This window comes from Castor canadensis, chromosome 13 (assembly GCF_047511655.1).
Source record: "Castor canadensis chromosome 13, mCasCan1.hap1v2, whole genome shotgun sequence".
NCBI lineage: Eukaryota > Metazoa > Chordata > Mammalia > Rodentia > Castoridae > Castor > Castor canadensis.
Genome location: NC_133398.1, coordinates 70,048,418 through 70,069,707, shown reverse-complemented (window position 1 = coordinate 70,069,707; position 21,290 = coordinate 70,048,418). Strand labels below are relative to the sequence as shown.

At 47.6% G+C, this 21,290-nt stretch overlaps 1 protein-coding gene across 1 annotated transcript; it reads left to right on the top strand.

The window, feature by feature from the left end:
* The first annotated feature begins 6,893 nt into the window (after window positions 1-6,893).
* On the top strand, window positions 6,894-19,328 carry Dmrt3 (doublesex and mab-3 related transcription factor 3). Its single transcript, XM_020186527.2, has 2 exons — window positions 6,894-7,353; window positions 18,263-19,328. The coding sequence occupies exons 1-2, from the start codon at window positions 6,894-6,896 to the stop codon at window positions 19,225-19,227; spliced, it is 1,425 nt and encodes a 474-aa protein (XP_020042116.1). The 3' UTR covers window positions 19,228-19,328.
* Window positions 19,329-21,290: the final 1,962 nt, after the last annotated feature.

Below are 21,290 nucleotides of genomic sequence, written 5' to 3'. Positions count from 1 at the left end.
AGCGGTATCGATTGATCCTGATATATCACAGAAATTTACTGTCACTTCTGTTTTCAATTAAAGATACAATCAGTCAGATAATGACTTAATTGGATTTTACAGAAGATTGAGTTTTATTGCCCAGTGCTTTACGAGTTTAGTTAAGGAAGATCATTTTATCACACTTGTCAGGCTGCTGCTACTGCAGCGGTGTGCCCTTCCCGCGGCTGTAGCTGTTGTGACAGCGGCACACGGAAGGGAACCGGGCCGCGGAGCCACCACCTCTAAGGGGTTACTGGTGGCCTTCTCAGAGATGAGGGTCTCTGGCTCACCCGTGCTCGCGGCACCTGCCCACTGCCCAGGCCCCTCCCTTTGAGTAATCCTGGGTTCTGAGGGTCCAGGAATCTTGCAGCTCTGCGGTTCTGTAGTTGCAGAAGCTCGAGCAGCCTGCAATGGGGCAGTGACCCTCCTAGCCCTGACGGCTCGGGGATCCAGCACTTACGGAGAGCTAGGCAGGCAGAGCCGGGGCAAGCATGCCAGCACGCTTAGCCTTGACTTTGCACCCTTAGACTCCAGGTAAGCCCCGAAGCCGGGTCTGTAGAGGGGCAGCGCCCATCTTTCAGAAAGGCGCCTCGACGTCCACCTGCCCGTCTGATGCGCACCCGGCAACGGCACAGAGGCACCTATCGGGGTTCGGTCCCAGAAAGACCTCTCCACTCCCAGCGGGGGAGAGGCCATGACGTGACGGGCCATGCTGAGCTGCAGCCTGGCAGTTCTCTCTGCGAAATATCCCCGTGGGGGGTGGAGTGACGCCCAAGTGGCTAAGGAGAAGGCTGCCAGAGGCCTGGCCAGGGGACCGCGTTATGAACTTACCTAGTTTTGGACACAGGGTGGAACATAGTAAATCTTGACTGCTGGATTTTAGCTGTCTTTTTAATAAACATTCGAGAAGCAGTTTTTCCAAGCTCTGCCCTCGAGCAGGCAAGGCCACTTCCTCCTGCGGGCCAAAGGGCTTTGCTGCGTGTGTAGGGTGTGAGTGCGCGTGGCACGTGGGCGCCATCGTGGGCGCGTCGGGCGGTCTGTACCCCGGCGGCCCGCAAGGCCCTTATGAACCTGCTGCTCTGGCGCTGGGAAATCGAGGCAGGCTCGCCTGGTCTTCCAGTCCCACCATGCCACTAGGTGCACAGAGCAAAAGAAGTGCAGGCCTTTTCCCAAGGCTGCCAGGGAAAAGGCAGTGGCCAGGGCGCAGGTGACCATCCCAGGTTCCAGCGGTTGCGCTCGGCATGAGGGCCAGCGACCCACCAGGCCGGGGCCGCTGGATTCGCGCGCCTGCCCCAGGGATCAGGCCTGGCTCTCACGCCACTAGTGTCCTGCAGACCTGGCACCGGAGTTTGCCACAACCACCGTCATACCGACAGCCTCCACGCACTTAGCAGTCTGTAGCAGGGGGCGTGGGCCAAACCCGCCAGGCAGACACTGTCTTCTCCCCCGGGAAAACAAGGCTCCCTCCCACACCTGAAACACCAGTGCTAGGTCGGCTTCCCATGCACACGCAAGTTGTACCGCATCTCCACGCGGTGCATGGAGTCACGCTAACATTGCTTTTTGGAATATGCCATTTTTTACGTTACAAAGAAATCTGAAGGGCCACCAGTCAAGGGCAGGGCTTGGGGGACAGTCCTTAGCTCCCTTGGCTTGTCCGCCAGGCCGGCTGGACTCGGTCTGGGAAATTTGTACAGGAAACTGGCACGATGCCCGCGCTGTCCTTTCGCCCTCCACGCACACGCGGACAAGGCCTGGGACCCGCTGCCCACTGCGCCCTGTCCTTTGAAGTTCAGCCGCCACCAAGAACACGCGATTCACGCCTTGGAAAATACACCCCTCCCCCCACCTGATGGAAGAGGCTCGGGTCCCCACTCAGCCACCCGAGCCCACCCCGCCCAAAACAACCAGTAAACTTTTTTACTCTTCCAAATTGCTGGCCCCGAGGCCGGGGTGGGCGGGGCGAGCAGGGCAGTGGGCGTGTCGTCCTGCGTAGGCGGGGCGAGAGCGCTCCGGAAGGTCGCCCCGCCCAGGCGGCTCCAGAGCTGGGAGCGCAATCCTGGGCGGGCTGCCGGCCTGCTTTCGTCCGGCGTGGGCCTCCCTTACCGTTTGTCCCCCCCTTACCGTTTGTCCCCACATCCAGACATAGCCAAGCTGCGTAGCTTTCCCGCCTCGAGCTTGCACCCATTCTCCCTAGGATGCTGGCAGCGCGGCGGATTCCCGCCGCTCGTCCTTTCACCTCGATCGCGAGTCCAGGGACTCTTTTCCTCTGTTGCTCACGTGCGTGCGCCGTTCCCGCAGAAACAGCAAGGGAGGGAGCAGGCTGGAGAGTTTTCTAGAAAAAGTGGGTGTTCTTGGGGTAGTGTACTCAGCGCCCCATCGAAGGCTTTGGGGAAAAGAAACCTTCTTCTTAGCCCCTTCAATGTTGCTCAAACTACCTAACACGATTTCCTAGGTTTTTTTTTTTTTTTTTCGGTACTGGGTTTTGTTTCGGTACTTGCTAGGCAGATGCTCTACAGCTTGAGACACTTCCAGCCCAAGAGTAGCCAGGCTGGTCTGGAACTCGTGATCCTCCTGTCTCGTCCTCTTCGCTTCATTAAAGGAATCATGACCCGCCAGCCTTTTGTTTTTAAGTCGCAGGAGAAAGGTTATATAAGCGAACAGTTTTAAAGTCGGTACTGCTTTCACCTTGCAAAAGAAAAGTCTCTCTCCCTTTCTCCCTCCTCTCCTCTCCTCTCCTTACTTCTCTCTCATAAATCAAGCAGGTTCCCCCTCTCCAAATAGGCAGGGGAGGCCGCCGGCTTTGGGAGCAAGTGGTCGCTTTTCTGTCTCTTGGAAAGCACAGGGTTGAGAAAGCTACACAGGAGCGACCCCAGCCCCAGGTGTTAGTGGCACGGTCTGAGTCCAGGCTGGGTCGAGCGTGCTTCCAGGCTGAGCCTCTGTGGGTCTTGACAAGACAGTTCTAGTAAGTTTAGTACTTGAAGGACCTAGCAGCACCTGCAGGGACCAGAGGGGTCACAGGCGATTTGATCTACACGGCCTCTGCTCCTGAACATCCGGAGCTGGCTTCCCACTTTAACCTGTCTCCTTCTCTTCCAAAATGCTGTGGGGACATGACTGTCCAGTGATGACACGCAGACCTGCCCGACACGGGTTCAGTCGCCCTCTACCTCGCGTGCCAGAGGGAGGCTTCAGGGATCCCATGATGGGTGCACTCGAGCCTCTCCCCCCCACATACACACTAGCAGAGGGAGACCAAGGACATTACTGCCACCTCCAGAAATCGATTGCTGGTCGCTCTACCGCCGGGCTAGACATTCCCCGCCCCCCCACCCCCACACCACCTTTCAATTTGGAGCTAGCCAAAGGGCGATGCCATGAGGCCGGGACTGGGCGAGTGCCTAGTCGCGCTTCCTATGTTCCCACTCAGCGAGAGGGGACACGTTTTTCAGTCTTTACGTGGCTTTCTGCACACCAACGTCACAAAGGTCGCGATATACACAACAAAATAAGAACCCCCGACTTCCCCTCCAGGAGAATCCAGCAAAGCAGAAATTTTCTTGATATGTCATACATCCTGGACAACCTGAAACTGTCCTTTTGATTACTTCGTTGCTTGGGGGACCAGGACTTGCAGATTTGGAGTCAGACGTTCTCACTTTCTCATCAAGGGCACCTGCTTCAGAAACACACGCACCATGTGGATGTGCACATTAGCGTTCACCCTGTCACTATGAAATACCTGCCACAATCCTACCCAGTTAACTGTGGTGTGAAAACACAATCACACCACCCAGATGAGAGCTCAAGTGGTCTGCTCAAGCGAGGTTACATTTACTTGTAACCCGCCCTCCTCCCTTCCCCATGTCTTTGATGATTTTTTCCCATAAGTGCATAAGCTGCCGAGACTTAGCAGAAGCGAGCCGCTTGTCCTAAGTGTGATTTGGACCATATGCTTTCTACATTCATTCCCGCATCGGCTTTTCTTCTCTGCACTAACTGCTAACACGTTATAGTCACCTTGAAATTTCCTCTGCTATTTTCCAATTAAAAGCTTAATAGCCCTGGAAACGGAGTTCATGTGGTGAAGTTTACCATAGTCCCCTGTTCTGAAAGGCTTTCTGCTGGGATCCCATTATGTGCTTGAATAAACCCTTTCTGCAAACAGAAATGGGACTCGGGGTTGTCAGGTGTTGGGTTACAATAGACTTTGAGGCAGGGGACATTTTACCAACATAAATACAAACCTGTCCCTATAGGGAGATGTTGTCAAATACTGGGATATGGAAAACATTCCCATCAAATATGAGACAAGGATTACTGCGCTATATCAAATGAGTATTTAGATCTCAGCCCCCGATGTGCACTGGAGTGAAACGGGGCCCCGGGACCAAATAATGCCATACTGTGTGAGTGGCATCGGATAGGGTGGCTAGGTGACCAAGGAAGGCCAGGGGGCTGCCTTGAGAGTGAAAATGTCCCCACAAATGGTGCAGAACTCTGCTGTGTTCCTTTTAAAACAAAACAAAACAACAATAACTACTTATTCCCACTTTCTTATCCGTTTCTCTAACCATTTGGAGAAATTTGGCTTTGTAAAAAGACAGGTTACCGAATTTCCAAGAGACCGGGGAATTCAGGGCCAAAGTTCCCAGATTCTCGGGCATTCGCAGACCTCTATACCTCTCGTCACGTGAACTGACTCGCTGTCACTCCCACTTCCCTGCCTTAGGCCCACCGGGCCGCGGTGACCTCTGCCTCCAGTCTGGAGAGCTTACGAAATTCCTTCCAGTTGTAGGGTTTTAGGGCTTGTTTTCCTAGCGAAAGGTGGGAGGAGAGGAGGGATTAACAGGGTGGGGGAAGGGGCAAGGCCCAGGGGTCCCTGCCGGAGGAGGCTTCGGGAAAGTTGTCCCAGGGTTAGCACTTCTGCAAGCGTTTCTTGCCCACGCCCCACCAGGTCAGCCTTCGGCAAACCCCAATTCCCTACACGTCTGAAACCCTAAAGGCTAAGGGCTTCAAGGAAAACGCACACACCCGGGTTTCCCTTTTAACTTCTTCCCTTCCTAAATCGCCCTTCTAGACCGTGCAGTACTTGAATTCACAGCGAACTGGGAGGAACATGTGTTGCTTGCTGGCTCCCAACGCAGGGAAAAGCGGCCTCCCGAGAGGACAAGGGCCTCTGCGAAGCCCAGGGATCTGGCGTTGTAACACTCTCTGTATGCTTTCATCTATCATTGGGTTCGCCCACACCGCCAGAAGACGAGTTTAGCACAGGCCCCCAAGGGCTTCGAACAAACGAGTCCAGAACTGCCGCCTTCCCCTTCGTCCAGAGCCATTTACTGCCCAGCGCCTAAAGTATACACCAGTTTGTTGAAGGTGGGGGGGGGGGACTTTGGCCATTCCTATAGGCATGTGGCCTGCATTAGACCAAACCCGTACTCACAGCGACTGGAAACAGGCAAAATAACAGTGTAAACAAAGTTTTAGTCTGTATAGGAAAAAAAAAGTTTTATGTTGTCACTCGTGCAATAGTCCCTTCGCATCTCACTTCTGGATGGGGTCTATGGCCTGGGGCTGGCTCCATCGCCGCGTCCGTGGGGATTTGAATTGGGTAATGCGAGACCTCCATTGGGGATGGGGAGGACGAGGAGACCATATCGGTAATTTGGAGGGATACTAAAGTGGCCTCTGCATCCGCTCTCTGAAAGTTTAGACTCCCGTGCCCAAGCAAAACTCAAGCGCTTCCCCGGCCTTACAAGGCAGAGACTTTTTAATTTAAAAACGGAGGGAATAGGGTAGAAAAACAAAATTTGCCTTCAAAATGGGTTTTCTTAGGCGGGCAGGTTTTCAAAAATACTCATTTTCTTCTGCAGCCACAATAGAGGAAAAAAAAAATACGTTGCAAATGAAATCAAGAAAACAGCCCAAAATTTCCCGAATCCATACCAACCCCTTTCCCCCAACTCCACCCGCCAGTGGCCGCGGTGGCTGACTCGCCTCTAACTTGAAACCTGGTTAGCCCGCGCCGGGTCCTGGGTGCACCCGCAACGCTCTCGCAAGCTCCGGTCCTTGAGAAGCCGAGTTTCTGTGGCCAAATGTTGGGATAAAAGTGGCCTGGAGCGCAGTGCCTCCAGATCGGGCCTGGAGGGAGATGAGAACGGAGACCAGCCTCCGGATGGCACCCCCACCCTCACTCCACCGGTCCTCCCCTTCCCCGCCCCTTGAGTCTCTCGGTGTTCCAAGCGCCGCAGTCCCCTGCCGCGGGAAGGGGTAGCGGAGAGGGCTCGGCGGAGGGGGCCGTGAGCGCCCCCGCGAGAGTGGCTTGGCTGCAGGTGGCAAGGAAAGTGAAGTGCACGGAGCCGAAGGGTGCAAGGAAGAAGGAAGGAGTGGGGCAGCGAGTGCAAGGAGACCGAGACCCCGGGGGTGGGGGTGGCGGTGGGAGGGAGGAGGGGCTGGGGGAGGGCGGCGGAGGAGGTGCTGGGCCCGGCCAGCGAAGACGCGACGCGAGCTGCAGACTAGCTAGCTCAGACCGCAATCAGAGCTCCCGCCGGCTCCTGGCAGCGGTCGCAGCGCCTCGGCGTAGGAGGACGTGCCGGTAGGGCTGTGTGCCCAAAGCAGCAGCCCGCAGAGACGCGGCCCTCGTGGGGATTGGCTGGGCACCAGCCGGGAGCCGAGGCAGTGATCGCCTCCGGAGCTGGAGAGACTGCAGCTGTACCTCCGGCCGTCCCGGAACGCACGCTGCCGCTGGGGCTGCGGGACCAGGGGCCGCGCCACTCGCAGGCCGCCCCCGAGCGGGCCTCCCAGCCCCGCGGTCCAGCGCCCTCTGGCCTGCTCCCGCCTGCGACCCGCCAACTCTTCCGGGAGCCCTGGGCATGAACGGCTACGGCTCTCCCTACCTGTACATGGGCGGCCCCGTGTCGCAGCCGCCGCGAGCGCCCCTGCAGCGCACGCCAAAGTGTGCGCGTTGCCGTAACCACGGCGTGCTGTCCTGGCTCAAGGGCCACAAGCGCTACTGCCGCTTCAAGGACTGCACCTGCGAGAAGTGCATCCTGATCATCGAGCGGCAGCGGGTCATGGCGGCACAGGTGGCGCTGCGCCGGCAGCAAGCCAACGAGAGCCTGGAGAGTCTCATCCCCGACTCGCTGCGCGCTCTGCCCGGGCCCCCGCCGCCTGGAGATGCCTCTGTCACCCCTCAGCCGCCGCCAGCCTCGCAGCCGTCTCAGCCTCAGCCACCACCGCCTCGCCCAGCCGTCGAGTTGGCTGCAGCCGCCGCGCTGCGCTGGGCCACTGAGCCCCAGCCCGGGGCGCTGCAGGCGCAGCTTGCCAAGCCAGGTAAGAGCGTCTGCAGTGCCTGAACTCGGCCAGGCGACTGGAGAACTTTGAGTGCTTGCCAGAGGCAGGTGTTTGGGAAGTTGGCCTGGCCAGGCCTACCTCCCCAACCCTTATAAATCTGGTTCTTTCTTTCCCGGGAAAAGTCAACCTTGAATCCCGACTTGGCGCAGCTGGGACGTAGGTGCCCATGGGAAAGGCGAGCTAAAAGGCGAGACTGAGTGGCGAGATTGCTGGGTGCCTTCTCCTGGTTAAGTGGAACGTGTCAAATTGAGCCGTAAAAGAGGCCCGGACACCACCAAATTTTAATTCTCACTCTCACAAACTCTGTCGATCGGGTTTTCCTGGCTGCGCGTTTTAGAGGCCCCACATTTGGGGTTGGAGTAGGTGGGTGCCAGTTAAGAGACAAGGCCCAATGCTTGACTGACTTGGGGTTGGGACTTGCTTCTTGCCTCGTGTCAGAGACTTTGGAGCCAGGATGCGTTTTCTCCAACTTGGGAGCAGCTGTAAAGTTTTTAGTTGTATTCATTGGCTACCAAGACTTACAATTTGGTTAAAAGGTCTCGAAAGTCTTCTAAGCTGATAGCAGGACCGAGAACCTAGCCTGCCCAGGATACAGTTCCCTAGGCCATCTCTGCTGTCGTTGTGGTTGGAAGAAATAAAAACAAAAGTTGGTTGAGGAATCCTGGCAAGCCCTTTATACTAGGTTAGGGCTTGGGCCTCAGCTGCAAAGCCAAGGTCTGGAACACGGGTTTTCTTGCCCTCTGCTCTCCTCTCCCCTCTTCTCTCTTCTCTCCTCCTCCGCAGTGCTTTAGGAAGAAGGGTCTGTTCTGAGCCCTGGAGGTGGGTATTCGCCTCCCTTCCATCGATCTCTTCCTTAGGGCCTCCTGAGGTGGGCTCACCTCAGTTGAGTCTTAAGACTCTTTCTTCTTGGGAAACCTCTAGCTTCTGTCCTGATCCTGCCCAGCCCAAACAGTCCCCTGATGGCTCTTGGAATTTATTGAACTTGGTGTTTTCCTTTCATGAGGTACAGGTGGGAAGTGGGCCTTCCTGAGGTAGAGCTGCTGCCCACACCCGCTCTTCCTCCCCACCAAAAGACAGTACCCCTGACTTCTGGAGAGCAGTGGCTTTCATGAGCACTGGAGAAACTCACTCACTGGATTTGGGGTGAGTTAATTGGGAACTCAGTTCTGCTCTCTAGGCCTGAAGCACTGAGAACAGCAGATGTGAGAGGCAGCACTGGTGTTTTAAGAACAGAAGAATTTGCTGAACATAGGTTTTGTGGATATTTAGTACAGGGGAACATACAAACATTTCTCTGAGGCATACCCCCAGTTACCCCTTTTGTCTCTCATATCCTTATATTTATGGATTTGCTACAGGGGAAAAGAGGATTTTCTAGTTTTGTGTTTTGTACCACTACCGCCCCCCCAACTTGGAACAGAAAAGTAACTAGGAGAGTTTTGGTCTCAGCTCTAAAATGGATTCTGTGCTAATACCTTTTCTTTCTTTCTTTCTTTCTTTTTTTTTTTTTAAGACAGGGTCTTGCTATGTATCCTGGGCTGCCCTGAGACATGGTGCATAGCTCAGGCCAGCCTCAAACTTGAGTTCCTCCTGTCTCAGTCTCCTAAGTGCTGGGATTGCAGACGTGCACCACCAGCCACCATACTAGGAGTCTTTTCTTCGTTTCCCATTTCCAGTTTCTCTGCCTCTACTTCCTCCAGGACTAGAGCAGGACTAGGCTTCGAGTGGCAGTTCTGTGAAGGAACAGGGCTCAGTTTTAGCAGTAGTCATACCACTTGTAAATTCATTTACACAAGGGTTTTTTTTTCAATTGATTTGATTACCCCTCCTCATAATTCCATTCTTAAAAAAATTAGCAGTCACCAATCCAGTGATGGGGGAGGGGGATCAGAAAAGAACAGATCATTGTTTCCCACTAGGAATCTGTGCATATAAGTGTATCGGTTCTATGTAAGGAGAAAGTCTGTTTGAAGTTTAAATTAAAGAAGACTCTTGGTTGAGGCTGCCTGTTGCAGAATGCCTGATACCTTTTCTGTTGTTGTTCTTATAATATACTTCTGCAGAAGAAGCTCACTGTGTGTGGAGAGTAAAGGAAGCTCTGTTTGACGGGTAGGTCCATGTGAACAGTAAATGCTCAGACCATCAGGAATCTCTAAATGTCTGCTGGCAAATTGTGTAGGTCTACTTCTTTGCGAATTTGATTTTTAAAACCTGATTGGACTTTTTGTAGGGCAAAAGGTCCCTTTAGTACATAGCAATGGAAAGTTTTTTTCCCCCTTGGATACAAATGCAGGTGCATCAGCACATGGCGTCTTTTCCTCAAGAAATCTTTGAGAAAAGCACATGGCTTAGGAAGGATGTTCACTGCGCATCCCAGGCAGGGTGGGGTGGGGGAGGGTTGTGGAGAAACAAAACAAAAACACAGATTGAAGGAAAACACATTCATGCCAAACTCAGTTTTGTGCTTGGAAGAAATCTTTCCCAAATTCCACTTCAGATTCTTTAAAGGGACAGCAGTTATTTTATGTAAAGATGTAGCATCATTGAGCATCCATTCCATTGTGATTTTAAGAATTTCCATAGCTTATTGGTTATTACTTCTAGCTATGGATTGAATTATTTTTTGTAGCTTTCTCCTGCTCCTTGATAACTATCTGTGATTGAGTTGGAATTGTTGGATTTTGTTGATTGAGCCCCAAATTCTAACTTGATCTTCTCTATATATACTATGGAATTTTCTTCTTCTAAATTCCCTCAATCTTCTCATACCCCTTCCCTGACGGAAACAGCGTAGGAAGCACAGACATCTTTCAGCTGTTGGTGTGTCTGAATCAGCATTCTCCACCAGCCCAGCCAGCCTTTCAGGACCCTGGGCTCTAGAGTTGAGGGAAGTTAAGGGTCACGGCCAAGGTGAGAAGCTGCAGTTGAATTCCTGTGTTGTGGCCCCCTTCCTTCCCCCAGACTTTTCCTGCAGAAGAGTATCCTGAGTGGCCACAGGCTATGGTGGCTGTACATTCTTCCTGGGTCAGCATCTGCCATCAAAATAAATATCTGTGCAATTTCTTTTCAATGTCCTTGAAGGAAAAGTAAATGGAAAACATAACAGACTGCTGGATTGAATAAGAAAATAGGACCTCATATTTAATGAAAGGGGCAAACAAGGTAGGAACAAGGGGAGGAGGTGGGAGATTTTGGAAATCTGCCTTTATTTTATGTTATTGTTTACCTCTGGCATCTTCCTGTTTGCTCTGGAGTTTTCAGCTCCATCGTGAATGCATCTTCACGGTCTTCTTCCTTATTTTTAATTTTGCTTCATTCTTTTTTTCCTAAAGAGAAAAACGTGCTCCTCGGTATTAGGGTTGTACTCATCCAAGCCAGGAAGGGAAACCATCTATGACTGGGTAGGAGGGAATGGGGTAGAATTAAAAGTCATCTGTAAAGTGTACCTAGGAAGTGAAAAACTAGTCTGATTTTAAGATGGCTTGATTTAGGGGGGGGCGGTTTAAACAAGAACAGATAAAAAGAAATGGCAATGCTGTCACCGCCAAACCTTGGTCCAGAGCTGGCTCTGGGAGTGGGATGTGGGGGTAGTCAACCTGGGCCTTGAGGGGGCAATTTACGCTGGGACGGGTACCAGGAGCTGGTGACCCAGGTCGGGGGACCCTGGCCACTAGGCACAGACCTTTCCTCTCCCTAGATGGACTGATGGGGACCTCAGGAGAGGCTGGGGCCACAGCGTGGGTGGTCGGTGGTCCCTTTGCTCCTCCGTCCGGGGGCTTACCACTGGGGCCAGCATTACCTGCCACTGGGCACGGAGCAGGTGGCAGGAGCCCTTCCTCCTGGGCTTTTGGGCCACAGCTCCCTCCTTGCTCTCCCGGAGCTTCCAAAGGCAGGAGCTCTGCGATGTGAGTTATTAGCTTTAGCAAAACCACAAAACAGGGGTGCCAAATATAGCAGGGGCCATCCTTATACTGAAACCCCTTCGTTATTTTTCTGAAGCTCAAGTTTAACTGGATGTCCGTCATTTGATCTGGCCACGCTAGACCTGGGCTCCTGTTTGCCTGATGGCTCGGTTCTCTGTGAGGAGCCAGCTGCAGGGAGGAGTGTGGGATGTCGCTGGGGTCCTCTTGTGCAGCTGAGGACTGGGGACTAGGACCCAGAGTCCATGGCCCTCTGGGAGAGAATCCCCAGCATACTGTGGGTGCTGTAAATCTGGAGGATGGCCCTGCTCTCCACTTATACAACCAACTTTTCCTTTCCCTGATGGATGAACTCCCAGGTTTAAAAGATTACAGTAATCACAGGAGGACAGTGTAAATCGAATCTTATAGCAATAACTTTCAGAGAAGGTCAGGCTCAAGTGAAATGTTACCAAGCAACAGGCATTTTGTTTGCAAAATACAATCAAAGAGCATTGATGAGAAATTCTTTGCTGCAGCCAGTCAGCATTTTCTGCTAACAGCTTCACAAAGGGAGAGGGAGTAAATCTTCATAAATCAAAGTCCCCAGAGGACTTGGAGCCCCTTCTGGAAATGTTGCACTCTCCCTGCCAGGGAGGAAGACTGAGCCCAGTGAAAATCCATTTGCCTGCCTGCCTGCTTTCTCTTTCCTTCTCTTCCTTTCTTTCATCCTTTAACCTGTTGCAGCCAACTTACCTATTAGCCACTTGGTGTCCTTGGACCAGATGGTACAGGGGACCTCTGGTTATCACAGACCAATTACCTTGTGAGCTACCCCCTGCCTGTGCAACACACACTACTGTTCTCAGAAGGAAATCGAAAATGTAAGTAGGTGGGCTTTTCCATTTTATTATAGAATTAAACAGCTATAAAACAAAATTAACTGCCAAATAGCATAGTGTATCAGGAAAAACAACTCAGAACAGCAGTTGTTTATAGAATGTATCATCTCTTGATTATGGTTACTAGGCAGATGTAAATTTCAAGGTGAAATCAACATCTTTTCTTCCACTGATGACTACTTTGTTCAGTTCAGTGCCTATCTGTAGCACCCATAGTTCTATGTGTGTGAATGTTTATAACCATATTCCCTCCTGTGAAGACCCCAGAGTTTGCCAATCTGCTGGCCTCTGAATTTTTGCTGGGCTGCACTGTGAAATATGAACAACTGAGCAGATAACTAAGACTTTGCAGTAATTCATAAACTAAGCCTTAGTGACTGGGAGGCAGTGCTTCAGTCATCTGTGGATTAATCTTACTTAGCATAGTACCTGGTTGCAAAGGAAGGAATTTGAGAGTATTTGTTAAGTCGATGGATAAATGAGTAGCCAGCTGTATTTTTGTAAATACCAAATAAACAGGTAGATTTGTAGATCATTCCTCCTCAACCTTTTGAAAATGCTTCCTTCTGACTCAAGAGATCAAAATTAAAATTTTGCAAGACATATGAAGTTCACTGTTGCAAAGTATACTTCCGTAAGCTCAGCCCTTTCTATACCAGTGTCTCTCAGAAATATTGGTCCCAGAGACCCTCAGACTGCTGATCCTCCTGCCTTATTCTCCTGAGTGCTGGGATTACAAGCAAGTGCCACAATGCCAGGCACAAGGAACCATTTTGGTTACTTCATACATTATCAATACCAGTTGTTAATGATTTTAAAAAGCAAAGCATAACTAGTTACTTTCATAGCCCCCAACCCCAGGAAGAAAAGTTTTAGAGCAAAGTACATTCCCTGGTATACTTAAGATTTCTAACCATTCTGTCTTTTATGATTCATCACTTCTAGAGTAAAATAAAGGTTAACAACAGAAAGCTTCTTTTAGAATTGTGACTGGCAGTGGTGTCTGCAGGAAGACCCCTCCTCTTGCCTGGGCTCTTCCTGTCACTGCCCTAAGATTGGTGTGCTTTGAAAACTAACCCCTAGGGTCTTGCTGAGAGGTGTGTTCCCCAAAGCTCAAGTGAACAGAGGAGGACATGACAATCTGCGTTTCAAAATGCATGCCATGATTTTGAAAGGACTGGGTGGTGGTGGGGGGGGCATGTCCCGTGATTTCTGAGCCAAGAATTTCTTCTCTGCCAGAGTTCTTATGTTTTCATGGTGGATGTTAGCTATATTTTGGTTTTGTAGATATAATTGGGCAGAATTTATAAAACCCATGACATCTTAGTCAGAAAGATTTTTCCATTTTTATGTGTTTGGAGTTTCACATATGTGGTAGACTTTCTCAAAATATTTGAAATGAATGTAGATTTTTTTTTAAACTAAGCTGCATTTTCATATGAAAAAAAATCCAGAGAAAGATTTCAAAAACTCTTACTTCATTTTTCTGTATGTTCTGTTCATTTTTTCCCTTTAGTTAAAAGTTCTTCAGGATAAAAAGACTTATGGCAAGTATTTTTTGGAATTGGTAGCATTGTTATTCATGGAAAAAATTTCCTCGATAATCAAACATCTATTTCTTTAAAAAAAAAAAACCTTTACCCTTGTGGGAGGTTTATTTCAGAAATAGTTATAGGTATTTCTGCTTCATGAATATGAAACTGAAGCATGAATATTTAGTAATATTTTAAACTAGTTAGACATTTTACATTAGAAACAGCACATTCAATTGCTGGTTGGTAATATCAAATAAAAATGATTTCTTTCTGCTTTTTGATTAGTAGTTTTGACTTTCTATACCCATATAGAGTTAAAAATATTATCAGTTGAAATACACTCTTGTTCCTTATGTTCTAGGAATTAGAGTCTCAGTTTCAAGAAGAAAGGGGATAAAGTATTTCGGGAATATTTCCTGTTTCGTTTTGTTAGTTGGCAGTTTCATATTTCTATATCTAGAAAGGCCTTTGTGTTTTAAACCAACATGAATGATCTGTAAAGTTCATTTAAGAAAAATCTAGAGATGTAAAGAAACACCTGTCATTAAATTACACTTTAGCACGGATCTTAAAACTCACCCTCTGTAATTACTTATGACAGTCTGCATTTATAACAGAATAATTTACAATGCATCTAGTTTAGGGATAACAACACAACCCGCGCTAGATATCATAGTACCACACAATTGCAGGAAGTGTACGTCTGCTCTTCAGAAATTACTTTTGGGTCAAGAGTTGGTCTTGGTGTAAATTCAGAGGCCAGTCTTCCTTGCTTTGCTCACATTTGAACCCCCAGCAGTCTTGGATGTTGTGGGGATTCTGTTCACCACACACATCTTAGAAGGACTTTCTGTGCTGCCCAGGTGCATAAACCTTGCTTCTTTCACAGGCTTCTGTTTCTTCTTTGAACACAGTACTGAGCTCGGTTGGTTGGAATGCCCTGAATTTGTATATTTGATTTCTGTGACATCCTGTGAGCATTTCTATTTGGCCCTAGCCTGGACATCCAGGTGGAGAGGCTGAGCAGCCCAGAAGCCTGCAGAGAGAGTGTGGATGAGTCAGCACACTCCATCACCAGCCTTAAGGAGTAACCACAGTGCAGGGTACACTGGCCTGTCTGAGTACAGGGACAAAGGGTAGCACACCAGATGGGAATGTGGCTTTGCTGTCTGGGGCCTCACAGTTGCTAAACAAGATGGCAGCCATTTAAATTTCCACTGATAGGTGTTCTGCAGAACATAGGAAATTAGGTACCAAAGTGGAATTTCATGCTGTCAGACTTAGAATTCTGCCATTCAGTGTGCAGTGGATTGGGACAAATATATCTTTTGTCACGCTGAAAAAATACTGCATTTTTATAATGTAGATACGTTAATCAGAACATTGTTCCCTAATTCTCCTTCACTAACCTTCTGCCCTTTGAATAATTTTCTTCTGGAGCCCCAAGTGTGCTGTAGAAGAGTAAATTTGGTTAATAGAGCTCAAAAAGTTTTCCTGAAATAATTTCAGTGTTTGAATAAAATTTACCTTTTAAAATTTCTTTTCTTTCTTTCTTTTTTTTTTTTCCTTTTTGGTGCGACTGGGATTTGAACTCAGGGCTTTGCACTTGCAAAGTAGGCACTCTAGCACTTGAGACATGCGTCCAGTTCCAAAATTTACCTTTTAAAACATGAAGTTATTTTTAGGTTCACACATTTCTTTTAAAAAAAACTAAGTTTTGAGCCGTCTATCTATTCTGACGTACCCTTTATTCCCAAGGGTTAGTCATTCCTCTTGCTAAAAAATTCTTCATGTCTCCTACATTGTTTTGGCACTGTGTATCATATTTTTCTTCTATATTATAGTAAAATATACATAAATTTACCATTTTAGTGTATAATTAGGTGATATTAAGGACAATGACAATGTACAAACATCACCACTCCATTTCCAGAAGGTTTCCATCTGCCAACTGAAACTTCATATCCATTAAACAATAATTCCCCATTCCTTTTCTGCCCTCCACAGATTCATAAGCTTTCTGTCTTATGAATTTGTCAGTTCTAGGTTTCTCATATAACTGGTTTTGATGGTTTGTTTTTGCATCTAGCTTATTTCAGTTAGCGTTATGTTTTCAAGGTTCATTCATGTTGCAGCATTTATCAGAATGTCATTGCTTTTGAGGCTGAGTAATACTCATTGTATGTATATGAAACATGTTATTTATCCATTTATTAATTAAAGGACATTTGGGTTTTCCACCTTCAGGCTATTCTGAATAGCACTGCTAGAACACTGATGTACAAGACTCATCATATATGAAGCTTAGCAAATCCTGCCTGGATGCCTCGGCCTGCTCCCCACCCACACCCACACCTGCCCATGTACATCTTATTTCACCAAGAAGATAACAAGTCCCACACCTTAGGGCTGGGTCTTACTCTTCCTGACATTTTCTGCCCTTTATTCTGTTTCTCTTGGTGTGTTGAATACTACAGCATATAAATACTTGATGCTGGTAATAGGTAATAGTAGCTAAATTTAAATGAGAAAAGCATTTAGAGGTGGTAGTGGTTAAAACATTTTATGTCCATATTTACATGGGGAGAGTATTTGATTTGTGTTCCCAAGCTTCACTGAACGAGGGTTATGGTGTGACTATTCCAGCGCTGAGTTAACATACTGTCTGGCTAACATTTTCAAGCAGTTAAGAACAGAGTAGCAGCCGAGAGGTACATATGGGGCCGGGAGTCAGGGAACCCTAAATAGGTCTGATTAGGATGTGAATCTGTACAAGTTTTTTTGTTGCTGTTATTGGTTCAAGGAGTATTTGACATGGAGTTCAAATACCACAATACCTAGAATGCAAAAGCTGGGTTCCCTGTCCTACGAAGTTGTAGGAGAGAGTATGTCAAATTTTCTTATAAAAATAGGTCTTTTGTGTACTTTAAAGAAAGCAAAGATGGCTTCATCTTCTGGATGCTATGACCACACATTGGAAACTTATATTTTGTATTGAAAAATGAAGCAGTTTAATTAAAGTGCAAACTTGGAATAAGTATAATTTATATCAGATTTATGATTGATAGTTGCTCTGATCTAATTTAAGAGTATTTAAAAACATATTTACTTATGTTTGGCAACACTGCTTTGCTTTGTGAAGAGCTGAGGTTTGGTTTTTCAGTTATACTTAAGATACACACTGTATTGGAAGAACGTTCATAAATGGGCCTTTGTTGAAGGCTTTTAAAGTAAACAACAACAAGCAGGAGGAGATGGTTTCTAGAAGCTACTTTGATGAAATTTCACCGCTGGCTATCTGTACCTAATCAGGTGTGCTCACAGAGAGGGCCACAATGAGGCTATTCAGGTAGGGCAGTAGAAAACACAGGCCTGCGATTGCTGACAATCTGACAACTACATCATTAAGAGTTTTCGTTTTCAGATCATTTACTCTGGACTGAGCAGACACAACTAGTACATTTTTTTTAAAGATAAAAATCTATTTACTTATAGCTTTCTTGTAAAAAAAAGTTCCTTTATTATAAAGGTCTGTTGGAATTTACAACTGCAAACCACTCTTACCTACTTCTTTCTGCCTGCTTAGTACTAATGACTGAGGGTTAGTGATACTAATTTTTTGGGGATAATGTCTTAGGTCAATGTCAAATTTGCAACTGGTTTGTTTCATAGCAAGTCTCAGCTTTATTTGGGAAGCTTTTGTCTTCCTCTTTTTACTATAATTTGAAAAGCTCTCTTGAGGTCTTTCTGAAAAATTCTACAGTTCACACAAACATATCCACCTCTTGCTACCCATGGTCCTGAGCTGCTGACATGTTTCATTGATGGACAAGACTCCCTGTGCAGTTTCACAAACCTTTTCTGGCCATTTTCTTTCTCTTCTCCAGCAACCTGTCCTGCTGTCCAGAATTCACAGCTGGTTTTGTTTGCCCTCTAGTGCAAGTCACAGGCACTGAGTTTGCTAGGCCCTTGGGTGACTTTTTACATAAGATTTCAACCTATGGAGGTGTCTTTCTTTCTCTCTGAAAATTATCTCAGCTAGCTGCTATACATGGTCACCTGATGAAACACATTGTCTGGTTTACAAGATGTACTTCACACAAAATCGGTGAGCCGATTTAAAATATTAACATGTCCTGTGGGTATGAGGGCTGTGCACCCCTGATGGTGGTGTACCTCGTTGCAGAATTGCTGGAAAACAAGCCAGAGCTCATTTCCCTGGTTTTCCCTGGCTGTACTCCCCTATGAGACCCCAGCCTCATATAGGCCCTGTGTGACTGTTACTGCTATGAAAGCCAGGTCTTTTGTGGTTATAGGATTGTGTAGCCATTCTGCATTCATGCACACAACATTCTAGATCTTCATTTATCCTTTTTTTGGTTTCTGTTTCTTCCCATTTGCCAATGACATAGTTTGGAGTTCTTTTTGTTAAGGCTGACAGTATGTTATAACCCACTGGCTGCATTTCCTCTTCCAAGAAGTCTTGTGAGCACATCTGTTTCTTGTTATGCACACCAGGAAAGGATTAACCCAGCTGTTCTCTGCCTTTCAGATTTGACTGAAGAACGACTTGGGGATGTCAGTTCAGCAGACAATGCAGAGGCTTTCAGTGACAAAGATGCTGACCAGAGGAGCTCCCCGGATGTGGGCAAAAGTAAGAGCTGCTTCACTCCTGAGAGCCCTGAGGTAGTGTCTGTGGATGAAGGGGGGTATGCGATCCAGAAAAATGGAGGCAACCCGGAGAGCCGTCCTGACAGCCCCAAGTTCCACACAGAGCAGAACCACCTCCTGATCGAGGGCCCGTCGGGGACAGTTTCTCTTCCCTTCAGTTTGAAAGCTAACAGACCGCCCCTGGAAGTGCTGAAGAAAATCTTCCCCAACCAGAAGCCCACGGTGCTTGAGCTCATCCTGAAGGGCTGTGGGGGCGACCTGGTGAGTGCCGTGGAAGTCCTTCTGTCCAGCCGGTCATCGGTGAGCACAGCTGAGCGAACTTCTGCAGAAGCAGAGAGCCTCGTGCTCCCCTCCAACGGGCACATCTTTGAACACACCTTGAGCTCCTACCCCATTTCCTCATCCAAGTGGTCCGTGGGCTCAGCCTTCCGAGTCCCAGACACCTTGCGGTTCTCTGCCGACTCTAGTAATGTTGTCCCCAGTCCCCTGGCCGTCCCTCTGCAGCACCCTTTCCCCCAGCCACCCCGGTACCCGCTGATGCTGAGGAATACTTTGGCGAGAAACCAGTCAAGCCCCTTTTTGCCCAACGATGTCACCTTGTGGAACACCATGACCCTGCAGCAGCAGTACCAGCTGAGGTCACAGTATGTCAGTCCCTTCCCCAGTAACTCCACCAGTGTCTTCAGGAGCTCGCCTGTCCTCCCCACCCGCACCACGGAAGACCCTCGGATCTCCATCCCTGAGGATGGGTGTCCCATTGTGACAAAGCAGTCCATTTACACTGAGGATGACTATGATGAGAGGTCTGACTCCTCGGACTCTCGAATACTCAACACATCATCTTAAAGTGATACTGGATGGGCCGTGACTAGGTGACACTTTCTGGGCATTTGAACCCTGGGAACACCCCAGGACAGGCCACTTCTACTGTATACTCTTTCCTTCTATTTGACAAAGTGACTGTGCTTGATGTTCTATACATTAGCAATAAAAACATAACTTATTTAATTTCTTGCACTTCACTGGAAAATGCCAAATAGCTCTACTCTGTGGCTTTCGTGCTGATTGCTTATTGTATAGAGAGTCTCATGCTATGAATAGTCTTGGGAAGGCGGGGTCCCTGGAGAGTTAGCTGGGAAGGGAAAGCTGAAGGTCAGCCTTGCCCCTAAACTCAACCTGGAATGTTAAATCAAATAATATACTTGAATGCAGTTTTGTAAAGAGAGGATTCCTCAGGATATGTGAAACCGAAAGGAAGTGGTTTGGTTGCTGATGAACTCTAAACAGGGACATTGTATTCTTACTCTAAAAAGTTCCGTCTTGCATTTTAAAGAGAGACTGCACTTCAGAATAGCGAACTGCTCAGATGCTGCGTAAGCTTGGACAGTTTTCAGAGACAAACTCCATTCAGAGTTATTCTTTTCACATGGCTGAATCGAAACATGTGTAATGTCAATGTAAAACCAATCACAGCTGTGAACTGCATGAAATGTATTGTGAAATGAACACAAGATTAAGCTGTCAGGTTAATGTAGCATGCTAAGGACTCTAGAAAAAAAATAAACTAAGGAGATGATCTTGGTTTATGTCTTTTCTACTTGTGGAAAGAGGATGTCTAAAAATAGGACCTTGATATAAAAGCTACTTACTAATGCCCGTCAGGAACCAAGATACCGATTAAATGACACATTCCTTGAGAAATACGAATGGCCAAGTTTTAGGGCTGCCATCAGAAAGACTGAAAATTTGGTCAAGAATAGAGTTTATTCATTTTCTCTATCCAGCCATTCATTTCCTTAACAGATATGTACAGAGTGCATCTGCTAGGTATAAGAGAACATGTATTGTCCAAGATAAGCAGTGATTATAATGGAGAATCCCATTAAAAAAAGAGTGAAGGGCTGGGGGTGTAGCTTAGTGGTAGAGTGAGTGCTTAGCATGTGTGAGCCATGGGTTCAATCCAATCCCTAGCACCAAAAAACAACCAGCCAGCCAACCAAAAAAATTGAAAAACAACATCAACCCCCCACCCCCCCAAAAAAACCCCCAGAAACTAGAGTATAGTTGAGTGGGAGAAGGAAGTAAGGTTCTTAGCAGGGTAACTGACCTAGAAAGTGCTAGATTCATGAAAGCTATCACTCCTGTAATTTCAGCAACTTTGCATTCAGAATATAGATGTGAATTTCCTCGTTCTCACCTGGATACCATGCCTTCTAGTTTGAGGCAAACCATTGAGGACTTTTTCCTTTACTGGCAAGGCATTCTTGGGGGTTCTGTATATGGCAAACTTGACAGCTTTTTAGAGAGAATTTTCAAACAGTAGTACTCAGTGGTGCTTACTCCAACCACTTCTCTGACTTACTGTTTGCATTCTTCAACATGCTTGAAAGGTGTGATGACTGCGTAGGTCAGGCAGTAACATACATGTGGAAAGGGAAGTAAATAAGCAAATAAGTAAAAGCCTCTACATGATAAAGATACAGAGAGAGCTCCCAGTACAAGAATAAGTCTTGAAGGAATTGGGAGTACCTCAAGGGAAAGGGGCAAGCTCTGACCCCGACATACTGCCCAGTCTAGTTTAGCCCCAGGGGAAAGAGGGTCTTAAAAAACCTTCTCAGTTTTGTTTCCAAAGGGCACTTCCAGAATGAGAAATCTTTGAGGGGAAAAATACCTTGCATTAGTTGGATTAATATCTACTTAATTGACATAATTACATACCAGAGTTTAAAAGTAAGTATATGGTTGTAGGTGAAGTTATATGTAAACTTTAATGTTTATGTAAAGGAGAAATGGAAGTAGAGAATAATTTTCTCCCCTCCTCCCCTCATTTTAAGGACATTATGTGACAAAGATGTGGCCACGTTTGGGCCTACCTAGGGCATTTTCATCTCCATATTTGCTCACACTTA